Raw genomic sequence first — 12,167 nt, forward strand, 5'->3', positions numbered from 1 at the left:
CAACGGAAAACCCTTAAGGGATTCACTAGTATCTTTGCCACAAATATTCGTCCAGTGACTAATTTTTTTTCTTTGCAATTAGGAATGTGCTCCAGGCTATTACAGGGACACCAAAGGTCTGTTCCTAGGAAAATGTGTTCCATGTAATTGCAATGGTCACTCGGATCAGTGCCTCCCAGGGTCCGGAATATGCATTGTAAGTAAACAAGTATGCTTCTCATACTCCAGTTGCATAAAATGTTCCTCTTCCAGTTCCTTCATAGTCCTAAATTTGCTTGGATGCTGAAGTACACTGCAGACTTCATTTCCACTTTTACCATTAAAGAATCAGCAATCCTTTAGTTAGCAAACAAATTCCAATGTTGGGAATTTATCTGTACATCTTTGCTTATTACTTTGAGTCAGTTTTAGAGTTGGACTCCACAAGTTCAGGAAAGACACAGGAAAAGAATTGGAGGGAGGGAAAGGGACTGCTGGTTCTCTTTGTTTATGTGCATTCATTCACGAGGCACATACAGTAATCTACGTAATCTACATAGGTGCTTTTTGTTACTGAGCACTGCATGTGCATTTATTTACTAATGCCAAGATAATGAAGAATAACTGAAAGACTAAATAGCATAGAGGAGCTTCAGAAAATCATTAGATCTTCAAGACTTGCTCAAAAAATAAGCCTCCTTAGTAATGCTGATGGAGGAGGAGGTTGAACTCATTGGGCGGGAAGCTTTGGTTCGACTGGACAGAATGGATGCTTCCATGGATGCTGTTTTCTTACTGGATTGCTGCATGACTTGGGGCTTTTGAAATAATGTAGACTCGAACTTCTTCCACCTTTCCATATGGTTGACATCCTCCCATCTTTCCTGTCTTCAAAAAAGAAAAGCAAGCCTCTCTGTCCATTGCCAGACATTTTCTGCATAGGCTTTATTGACTCTACAGCTTCATGTCAATGTTGAAAAAGCTTCTTGAACCCTGAGGACCCAGGGTCTAGTTGAACTCTAAAGGTACAGCCAGATGTTCTCATAAAGGTCATGATGGAAACAGCTGCTGAAAGTGCTAAGCGAGTTTTCTTTCTTTTTTCATGTAGAACTGCCAGCACAACACAGAAGGGGACCACTGTGAGAAATGTAAGGGTGGTTTTGTGGGGAACTCCTCGTTCGAAGGACATCGGCAGTGCGTGGGATGTCCGTGTCCTCTTTCAGTTGCATCAAACAAGTGAGCCTCTTCTGTGAAGTTGTTGTTGGGTTTTTCCTTCAAAGTGAGCCAACTGCTTCTGTGTGCTGGGAAGGCTATATTGGCGGTTCATAGTTATGCCACTTAATTTATTGTTTGAAAGGGATCCACAGGGATACAGATCCAGTCTCTTTGTTGATCCCATTAGTATTATAGCGATTATCTTGCTAACGTTTTCCTGTGCTGACTGGATAGCTCAGTAAATTAGCTATCTGGCTGTGGAACCAGTGTGCCCTAGTTCTGTTTCCCACTGTGTGTCTCAGCAGAAGAGGCAACCTGCACAGTTTCAGGGCACCCCTAGAAAAAGGGAATGGCAAATTGCTTCTGAGTATTCCGTACCTAGGAACCCTGGAAGGGACATGGTGGTGCTGCGGGCTAAACTGCAGAAGCCTCTGTGCTGCAGGGTCAGAAGACCAAGCAGTCGTAAGATCGAATCCACATGACGGAGTGAGCTCCCATCGCTTGTTCCAGCTCCCGCCAACCTAGCGGTTTGAAAGCATGTAAATGCAAGTAGATCAATAGGGACCACTTCGGTGGGAAGGTAACAGCATTCCGTGTCTAAGTCGCACTGGCCATGTGACCACGGAAGATTGTCTTCGGACAAACCCTGGCTCTATGGCTTGGAAACGGGGATAAGCACCGCCCTCTAGAGTCAAACACGACTGGACCAAAAATTGTCAAGGGGAACCTTTACCTTTACCTTTAGGAACCCTGGAAGGAGTTGGCTTAATTCAGAATTGACTTGACAGTGCATGATTCATATTAATTTCTTCTCAAGAAACATTAAAAAGTTTTTGTATTCACGAAGGCTTTCACAGCCAGGATCTAATGGTTGTTGTGGGTTTTTTCGGGCTCTTTGACCGTGTTCTGAAGGTAGTTTTTATGTAGAACTGCCAAGCCAACTACACCAGAGCACAGAGTGCTGTCCTCTGAAGATGCCAGCCACAGAGACGGGCGAAACGTTAGGAAGAATAACCTTCAGAACATGGCCAAAGAGCCCGAAAAACCCACAACAACCATTAATTTTTTTTCCTTTTCTTCCTGCCATTTTCTCCTCAGCTTTGCCATGGGATGTGTCCATAAAGGCTCAACAGTTCAATGCCTCTGCAAACCCGGTTATGCTGGAATTTCATGTGAACGGTAAATAACAACTGGGCCTCTAGCTTTCTTTGGCTGAAACAATTTAGTCAGTATCGTGCAAGAAAGACAGGAGAACAGGATGAGGAGGGGGCTATCATTTCCCCATTAACTGATCCAGTCATCCCTAACTACCTGTTGGGAGTCATCGAGGGAGGGAAGAATTGGGAGGGCAGATGACTCTGCTATAGCTTTCCAAAATGGTACATTTTTCTTCCAAAGGTGTGCTCCGGGATATTATGGAAATCCGCTCGTGATTGGTAGTTTCTGCCGGCCTTGTGACTGCAGTGGAAATGCTGATCCTAATATGCTCTTCAGTGACTGTGACTCGCTGACAGGATTCTGCACAGGATGCATGTACAATACAGCAGGGCCCCGGTGTGAATTGTGTGCTCCCGGGTTTTATGGTGATGCAGTGGTGGCAAAGAACTGCACTGGTAAGTGTGCCCTAGGTTGAGAAACTAGCTACAGGGCAGGAGACATACAGTAGTACCCCGCTTGACGAGGATAATTCGTTCCATTGAAATCGCTGTTAAGCGAAATCCTCATTAAGCGAAATGAAAAAGCCCATTGAAATGCATTGAAAACCGGTTCAATGTGTTCCAATGGGCTAAATACCTCAGCGTCCAGTGAAGATCCTCCATAGGGGCGACCCTTTTCGGTGCCTGTAAAGCGAGGAATCCGTCCTAAAGCACGGCGGGGAGCCATTTTGCACAGCGGGCGGCCATTTTAGAGCCACAGATCAGCTGTTTTAGAATAATCATCAAGCGAAATTTCCCTTACCAAAGATCGTTTTGTGATCGCTATTGCGATCGAAAAAACCTCATCATAAAGTGGATTTGTGGTTTAATGAGCTAATCGTTAAGCGAGGCACCACTGTACATGAATTCCAGAGATAAATTGTAGACGAAAGTACTTCCACATATAGAAGCATGGAAAATGGGGATAACTTCTAAACCCACATCTCATAACAAGACACCATTGTTGTTATTCTTTTTCTTCTTTCTGTTCATTTTCTACTGGAGAGTGGACACTTGGGTCTTGTTTTGGATACGACAGCTCTACACAGGGATGCTATACTATATGCCAATCAGTCTCCCATAAATTCTTATTTTTTTTTCTTTTGTTTCACTGACTGATCGGTGCAACAATCCGTATTTGTTGTCTCTCTCCATGTGACCAAAGGGTCCCAAGTGATTTGCCTTTCTGCAACTTATTTGGCCTGCTTTTTTGACAAAAAAAAAAAAAACAACAAAACCTCCCAGGAGGACTCGTAAAGATAAGTAGTATTGTACTGTCTGAGCACACACTGAGAGCCGAAATACACAGTAAGCAAGGGGAAAAAAGATGGAGAAGGTGTAAGCGAAAAGCAAGCTCAGGCACTCTTAAAGCTGTAATCATGGCCAGCTGAGATTTAAAAAAATTGTTCCTAGAGCCTTTATGACTTGGCTTCTGCTGTGTCGTAGCTGGAAGAGGGCAAAAGCCTTCCTGTCCTCCATCCCTCCCTACACCTCCAACCTTGTAGATTGGGTGTTGATGAAGTCCATGTGAAATATACATCTTTGCTTTAAGGATGAAATGCAAGACATTCTTAGAGGCCAGACATGCTCCTTTTCAGAGCTTCTGTCTACGAGAATAATCTCCAACATTTTAATCTTGTCACTTCTTATACTTATTCCTTTTTTTTGAATTGTAGAATGCAGCTGTCTGTCCTGTGGGACTGAGTCATGCGATCCCAGGACTGGCCAGTGTCACTGTAAACCTGGAGTGACAGGTCGGCATTGTGACCGCTGTGAGGTAAAATGAGCTGGACTCTCCCTAAGCCGCGGAAGCTCCCTCTGTGACAAACATCATGTTTTTTTGAGGGGGGGGGGAGTGCTTGCTCGAGATTGAGGCAGTCATACGAGTGTTAAGACATGTAGCTGTCGTCTGCACATCTACACTGCTTGTGTGCCTGCAGAAGTATAGGCTAGTAAACATAGAGGTCATTTCTAACCACATTCACAGGATGAATAGAAATTCAGGGGTATCAAGAGGCAATGTTCAGTTGTTCAACAGTCACAGCTAGCCAGCAAATTGCTTTCTAGCTCTTTATAGATCATGGTGGAGGAAGTTTATATATGAGCAGAGTTTGCTTCTGCTTCTGAGTGTTAATGGCAGCACTCAGCATCTTGTTCTTGGTGTACTTGTCCTTCTCCCCCACAACACTTTAGCAGTCCCATTTGTTCTCAGGGAAATGTAATACAACTGTCAGTGGATGGATGTGTAGTGAATGCTTGTTGAAGGTTGTGTGTGTATGTACCCATTGAATCTAACTATTAAATGTTTATATGTGGTTAGTGGTAAAAATAGGAACGACTTGGGATATCTGGCTGCCACAGGATAAGCTCATAGGGGTCCTTGAACTAAGATTATCAGAACATCTCTGTGGTAATGTTCATTCTCGTGAACATACCCGTTTTGTTCAGACTACCGCCAAAACCCGTTGCAACCAAAGATCATGACAAAAGCAAATTCTGAAGAAGCAAATACTGCTGTGCCTTCCACTTATGAAATGGCAGCTAACTGTGCGTCTTTTCCCCTTTCAGGAAGGGCACTATGGCTATGAAACATGCTCAGGTTGCCAGAGATGTGACTGTGATGTTGGAGCTGTGAGCCGAGATTGCCATGCTCAGAATGGCCACTGTAATTGCAGTCCCGGCGTGGGTGGCTCTCGTTGCCAGCAATGCAGCCCCGGCTATTGGGGGCTCAGTACCAATGGCTGCTCAAGTGAGTTCTTTTGAAGTGCTCTTAATCCCCCACTAGTGGAAAAGTGAGCCCCTTGTTTCTGAGGTCAGAAGGAAAAATCTGAATGGGGGAGGGAAAGAGTTCTCCTTTTTTCAGTCCAGAATGGGACGTTCTGTGGGTTAAACCACAGCGCCTGCACTGCAAGGTTGGAAGACCAGCCATTGTAAGATTGAATCCACACAACGGAGTGAGCTCCTGTCGCTTGGCCCAGCTCCTGCCAACCTAGCAGTTCGAAAGCATGTAAAAATGCAAATAGATAAATAGCTACCATCTCGGTGCGAAGGTGGTGGCATTCTGTGTCTAGTCATGCCGGCCATGTGACCACGGTTCTGTATTCCTGGAATGACCCTGTGAACCAAAATCAAGAGATTCTTTTTTTCACATAAAGATAAATAGTCCACTCATGATAATAACTTCGCTGTCTAAGAATTCAAGAGTGCATGTGGATCTTTAGAGTAACTTTAGAGTGGAATAGGACTGTCCTGGTTCTTCTTCGTGGCCTCTGTGAATCACACCCTGGGTGATCCATGCCCGCGTGGAGCCTCATCGGAAAGTTTTGTGATAGCAAAACACACATTAGAATAAGTCCCCTCCCCACCCGTATAAGTACCTTGGCGCCAAGGCTCCCCTTTCAGTTTCTTTCAACTGCCGTGTTGAGAGCCTCATAGTTCTGCTTCTGTCAGTAAAAGAGAAAATGAATTTATTCTTAATTCCTTCCTGTTATCAATCTTTTTTGCTTTAAACTTTTAGATCAAATTCATTATCATCAGAGATTTTTTTCTTTTCTATTTTGCTCGACCTCCAGCCACAGCACCCCACCCCCAATCATCGTTTTTTCTCCTCAAATTATTTTCTCCTATTCATGGCCCCTTTGGGCCCCTTTAAACACTGCGTGGTCTGTGATAACAAAATACCACTCTCCGATGGCCACGCCAGGTGTCTTTTTTGCTTGGGAGAGGCGCGTCAGACGTCGTCCTGCCAGCATTGTAAGAACTTCAAGTGTGGATTCCTCCATTCTCGTTTATCCACATTAAAACTCCATCTTTGGGAACAATCCCTTCAACCAACCAAAATGGCCCGACCTCCTTGTAAGGCCACCTCACAAACCAAAGCAATGGAAAAGGTTCTTTCTGAAGCCTCCGAACAACATCCATCGGCCACACCATCCCACTCCGACGCTCCATCCACTTCATCTAAAACTTCAAAATCCCATAAATCGAAGCACTCAATACCAATATCCTTGATATCAAAGCCCTCCACTAAACGTCAAATGTCCACAGAAGCCTCTTCGGTTCTAGAGCTGCAGTCATTTCTCAGCAGCCTCAACAAACTGCCAAATCAGTCTCTGTTGGTTCACCTTCTGACAACGACGGAATTCCCTTTCATCAGTCCTGCTCCCAGTCACCGGAATGAGATGACAGTAACTTCACTGTTGCTTAACTACAAAGGGTTGCTCGAAAGAACAGAGTGTGGAGGACTGGGAGGAGAATATGTTAATTGATCGACTCTGTCATCCCATTCTGGTGATTGGGAGCAGGGATGATGAGAGGGGATTCCGTCCTTGTCAGAAGGCGAACCAATAGAGATTGATTCGGCAATTTGTTGAGGCTGCTGAGAAATGATTGATTGCACAATTGATGGCATGGCAGTCATACAACAAGCCTGTGGAACTCCTTTGTGAGTATCGCTTCTGCTTCAGTGCAATTTTCCCTGTTGCTTGTGTGACTTCAAGTTATGGATGCTGAGCCGTGCAACAGGATTTCAGCACTGTTTCTTTGACAGAATGTCAGTGCAAAGGAGGTTCCTGTAACCCGCGGACTGGAGAATGTGCTTGCTCTAATGGCCTGACGGGGAAGCAGTGTGACACCTGTATAAAGAAGCATGAGATCCCCGTGGTTGATGGCCCGGACAACATGAGATGTGAAGGTTAGTTAGTCTTTTTCTTTAGTCCCTTCCGTCCCCTATTCCAAATTCCTTCCTCTCATCTCTTGCCACATTCACACATCCAATGAAGATTTTACTGCTCTTGTAATAGTCCCATCTCTTCATTGCCTCCCACCATAATAGATAGATAGATAGATAGATAGATAGATAGATAGATAGATAGATAGATAGATAGATAGATAGATAGATAGATAGATAGATAGATAGATAGATAGATAGATAGATAGATAGATAGATTGACTGATTCACTGATTGATTGATTGATTGATTGATTGATTGATTGATTGATTGATTGATTGATTGATTGATATTCATCTAAATTTAGCTTTGGTCAGATTTTTCTTTGGGATAGTTTTTCGAGCAGGAAAGTAGAGATCATTTTAATAATGGCTAAAACCTTGTTGTACCTCAGCTTCACCTGCACAGCAAGATGAAATCATAGTAAGTGGCAGGTTGTTGCTGATTAAAGACTTTGTTTTCAGCTTTGTGGTGCACCCGTCTTGCATCTAATGAAATAAAGTCACATGACTCATGAAACTGAAAAAGGATGTTTTTAATTGGTGGCAGTCTGTTGCTTGACAATGACATAATTCCTGTTGTGCTGGCAGAACCCACCCAACCAGATTTTGGGCAATATCTAACAAATAGTAGAAATGCTGGTACCTTGCTATGATTATTGACAGTTGCAAATCTGCTTGAATCATACACATCAATAGCATCATCCTCGTCCTCATCATCATGCTGGACCAATGTCTTGAACTGTATGTTTGGTTAAGCCCATGATTATTATTGATCACTGTATGTTTCCACTGTTCTGAATAACCTAGATTCTTGTTTGACCCTTGAGATAAAATGATTGGGAAATATATGTAGGTCAAGGTTAGCTTTCATGGTATAATTATATTATGGTCCTCCTTGACTATTTGGGGTAGCTGAAATAGAATTCTCTTTTGGTTATAATTCTCCCTGACTTCAGTCTAGAATAGACTGGTGGCTTCTTTATAGATGTTACTTAAGGACTCACTTTTGTATCTCACAAACAGCTTGTGACAGCTGTGTCTTGCTTCTGCTGGAAGATCTTCAGAAGATTGAAAGCTCCTTTCCTGCACTCAGGCACCAGTTGACAAGTCTCAATGCCACTTCCATAGCATGGGCCCGTCTTCATAGCATCAATGGTTCTATGCAAGCCATCACAGTACGTGGAACTGTCCAACACATTCTTCTAGCTTTTCTCTAGAACAGTGGTTCTTAACCTTTTTGAAAGAAACGCCCCCTTGAGCCATTGAAGAAATTATGATCGCCCCCCTCCCCATGGTGATGATATCTTATTTATTTATTTGTTTGTTTGTTTGTTTGTTTATTTATTTATTTATTTATTTATTTATTTATTTATTTATTTATTTATTTATTTATTTATTTATTTATTTATTTATTTATTTATTTAAGACACTTAAATCCAATGACCGCTGAAAACAAAATTCAATTCCAAGAAAATGAAATGCTCCCAAAAAGTAACATTTAATGATTTAGTTGAAAGCGAATTTTAAGATGCAAAAAGAAATATAAAAAGGGCATAAAAACAAACCGCAATGCAGGAACTAAAAATTTCAAGACAAAAACTCTGAAACTAAATTAAGATAGGAGGAAAATATATATTCATCCACACTGTAAAAAGGCTGCAGCCATCTTAACAGGTTTGGCTTGCTCCAGCGCCCCCCTACTGCCCCCCTTCTGCTCCAGCGCCCCCACACCGCCCCTTTTCGTTCTACTGCCCCCCTGAAGAATGAAATCGCCCCCTGGGGGGCATTATCGCCCATGTTAAGAACCACTGCTCTAGAATATTGGGCATCTAGGCATTGCATCTCACTTTTTTTTCCTTTTTTTCAGAACCACATGCGTGAATATCAGAGATCCATAAATAGGGCCAGGGAACAGGCTGGCGAGCTAGAAGAAGAGAACACAGACTTTATTCAGGATTTGAATGCCCTTCAGCACAAGGTAGCGTTTCTCCATGCTCTTCCTTGAGCCAGTTCAGTTGTGTCATTCAGAAAAGAAGCGTCTCAAACTTATAAATGTCCATTGCTTTTTAGCGGAGGATACTAAGACCTGCAGTTAGCTCCCTGGTCTCCTTGAAAACTACCCAACGCCTTGGGTCTCTTTACATGTCCACTAAAATAACAATCTTTTGTGTATTTTAGGCAACAATGACCCACAGAAAAGCTGACCATATAACTAATAGCACAGAAGAGAGCTACCAGCACGCTGAGAATCTTGTTCAGGAAATCACTAAAATTTGGAACAAAATTAATGGTGAGATCTCAATCTGTGGCTTTGAAGTCGTCTTCCCTTGGGAAGAAAACACCAAAGACTAGAATTTATTGTTTATTTTATTTCTTATTCAGTTTATATACTTCCCATCCAGCAAATTGCTACTCTGGGCGGTATACAGCAAAGCAAAGAAAAATAATTATGAAATCCCTCTAAAGTGCTAGACTATCCCACAAATAGGCAAGATGGTGGCAAAATAAAGATTTCAGAGCATACAATGCAATATTCCTCTCCTCCTTCTTCTGCTGTCCCAATTAATTGGGGAGAATCTCCACAAAAGCTTCCCTTAACAGCTCAGTTTTTAGAAGTTTTTTAAAGAAGCAGAGGGAGGGCACCTGCTCTTAACTCCTGCAGGAGAGCATTTCTGCAAGTGGGGCACTACTGCTAGGAAAGCCTAGTTTCTAGTTGACATTTTCTGGGCTTCTCAAAAGTGTCAACACCTGCAGGCGTGAGGTCTGCGAGGACCAGGTCAGACGGGCAGCTGAACTAGATGGAAGATGTTCAAACAATTAATGAGGTTGCAAAGCGTTTATGTCTTTATATGTTAGAACCAGAAACTTGAACCTAGCAAAGAAGCAGACCAGTAGCCAAAGAGAGAGAGAGAGAGAGAGAGAGAGAGCACTGGGTATCATCTACATATGGATGACCCAAAGCTTCAAATCCCCCAATGGCCTCTCCCAGTGGCCTTCCATAGATGTTAAACAGCACTGGGGAAACGGTTGAGCACAGGGATATGAGAAAAGAAAAATTGTGTGTCTTTTTGTATAGATCTTGTGTGCCAGATGGACACCTTTGTTGCTGCAAATGCTAGTGCCACCTCCACAGAGGAGTTCCGGCAGAAGATGGCCGAGGTAGATGCAATGCTAAGGCATATGAAGGCCATGGATTTCAGTTTCCAAAGAGCAACGGCTGTTGAAGAGCACAATGAAGCTCAGAAATGTGAGTAAAAGAGAGGTAGGAGACGAGGAGTAAATGGGCAGAGAAGTGGAAGTGTACCTTGCCAAGGACGTTTTTCTTCAACAGATTTTGGCCACTAGGCTTCGCGCAACCTGGTGTTCTGGAGTGAGGCAGAACCACCTGTAGTCCCCTTATCTGTTAAGATTTCTATCTTGTCTATGCCAAGATCAAAGGTTTGTTTCTTTTGCCCCACATATGGGTGGGTGACGATTCTTGGAGATGTAGTCCAGAAAAATAAAATGTTTAAACACTGGCCGAGAATGACTCAGAACTGGTTATAATTTTCTCAGATTACAGTTCCCACTTTGCAATTACAGTTTTTCCTTCAAATTTATGGCCGCCAATCTTTATCAATATCAACAAAAAACTACGGCACCAGCATTCTGATTTCTTGTGGGCATGCCCAATATTGGGGCAAGTCTTCGATCTTGTTAATACATATATGCATTCTTACTGTTTGGAGGTATTCAAGGTGCAGCACTCATGTTGCTGAGGCTTTTGACACATTTTAGCTTAATTAGGTTGATGTTGGAAGCAGAGAAAAATGTCCTAATGAGAACACTGGTGCATTCCCCACTAAACCATGACCCACTTTCCTATAATGAAAGGAAGAGGAGAAGTAATAATGAATTAACCGTGTTCTTAAATCACATTTCAAAAACTGTGTGTTCCTTGTCTGAAGAAGTGGGCTGGAAGATTATGCCAGATAAAACTTGTTAATTTTTAAGGTGCCACAATACACTTCCTTGTTTTTGCTATGACTAGAAATTACACAGCAACTGGCCTGGTTATGTCTTTCTTTTTCCCCTGCTGCGTAAGTGAAACAGAAGGTAGCCTCTGGTTCAAGATGGGTGGGTTTCTCATTCCAAAAGGTCAGTGTCAGGTGCCTACTCTGTCGTTCGCTCGGCTTCCAGTAGCATAAGAGTTGCAGATCCTGAACACACCGGCACAGATTACTTGTGCCTCTGATCAGTAAATATCCTGTACTGTACTGTCATTCTGCTAGTGCTGGACCGTGTGAAGATGGAACTTTACAGCAAATTGGAGTCCAATCAAGAGCTTGTGAATCAGATCAACGATCAGTTGGATCAGTACAGTTCGGAGCTGATGGACCTGAGGGATGCCATGAACGAAGCTGTGAATAAGACCCGTCAGGCAGAGGACCTCAACAGCCTAAATCGTAATCACCTGGAAGAAACCCAGGTACAAGAGGAGAGCTTGCGCTGCTGTGCTAGAGGGAATTCTGTGTCATTCAGCAGCTAAACTGTTCTCATGTTTTGACTGTAGGCACAGCATGTCTGGCATGTAGACTATATTCAAGACATGTTGCCATGCCTGTTCTCACTGCCTCATGTTTGGTGGCTGTCTAGCAGCCCTCAGGCCAGATCTACCCATCAATCCAACATCTTCCAATCAGTGCTGCAGCTTCAAATGCAGATGGGTTAAGCACAGTGGTTAAACTGCAGTACTGCACCCAAAATTCTGCTCATGACCCAGGGTTCAATCCCAGGTAGCCAGCTCGAGGTTCACTCAGCCTTCCATCCTTCCAGGTTTGGTAAATTGAGTACCCATCTTGTTGAGTGGGCGGGCAATGTGCAGCCTGCATATTTAAATTGTAAACCACCCAGAGAGTACTTTTAAGCACTATGGGATGGTATATAAGCAGCACACAGCTCCATCATCGCCAATAATGCAGTCTATGATCTTTTTTCCTCTTGCATTCAAGCAGATACCTTTTTTTTCACAACACATCTCCCTGCTGTTCCTATGGCTTAGAAGAG

At 43.1% G+C, this 12,167-nt stretch overlaps 1 protein-coding gene across 4 annotated transcripts in view; it reads left to right on the top strand.

Moving 5' to 3' along the window:
- Positions 1-12,167, top strand: part of LAMA5 (laminin subunit alpha 5) — a 200,949-nt gene that overhangs the window by 163,587 nt on the left and 25,195 nt on the right. For all 4 annotated transcript variants that reach the window (XM_072996767.2, XM_072996763.2, XM_072996765.2 and 1 more), the window contains exons 42-53: positions 83-196; positions 1,088-1,215; positions 2,293-2,373; positions 2,593-2,807; positions 4,067-4,167; positions 4,959-5,139; positions 6,940-7,083; positions 8,145-8,296; positions 8,989-9,099; positions 9,300-9,411; positions 10,198-10,368; positions 11,393-11,589. In XM_072996767.2, the coding sequence (XP_072852868.2) occupies positions 83-196; positions 1,088-1,215; positions 2,293-2,373; positions 2,593-2,807; positions 4,067-4,167; positions 4,959-5,139; positions 6,940-7,083; positions 8,145-8,296; positions 8,989-9,099; positions 9,300-9,411; positions 10,198-10,368; positions 11,393-11,589 (1,707 nt within the window). The remainder of the gene's footprint in view (positions 1-82; positions 197-1,087; positions 1,216-2,292; positions 2,374-2,592; positions 2,808-4,066; positions 4,168-4,958; positions 5,140-6,939; positions 7,084-8,144; positions 8,297-8,988; positions 9,100-9,299; positions 9,412-10,197; positions 10,369-11,392; positions 11,590-12,167) is intronic.

This window comes from Pogona vitticeps, chromosome 4 (assembly GCF_051106095.1).
Source record: "Pogona vitticeps strain Pit_001003342236 chromosome 4, PviZW2.1, whole genome shotgun sequence".
In the NCBI taxonomy this organism is placed as follows: Eukaryota; Metazoa; Chordata; class Lepidosauria; order Squamata; family Agamidae; genus Pogona; species Pogona vitticeps.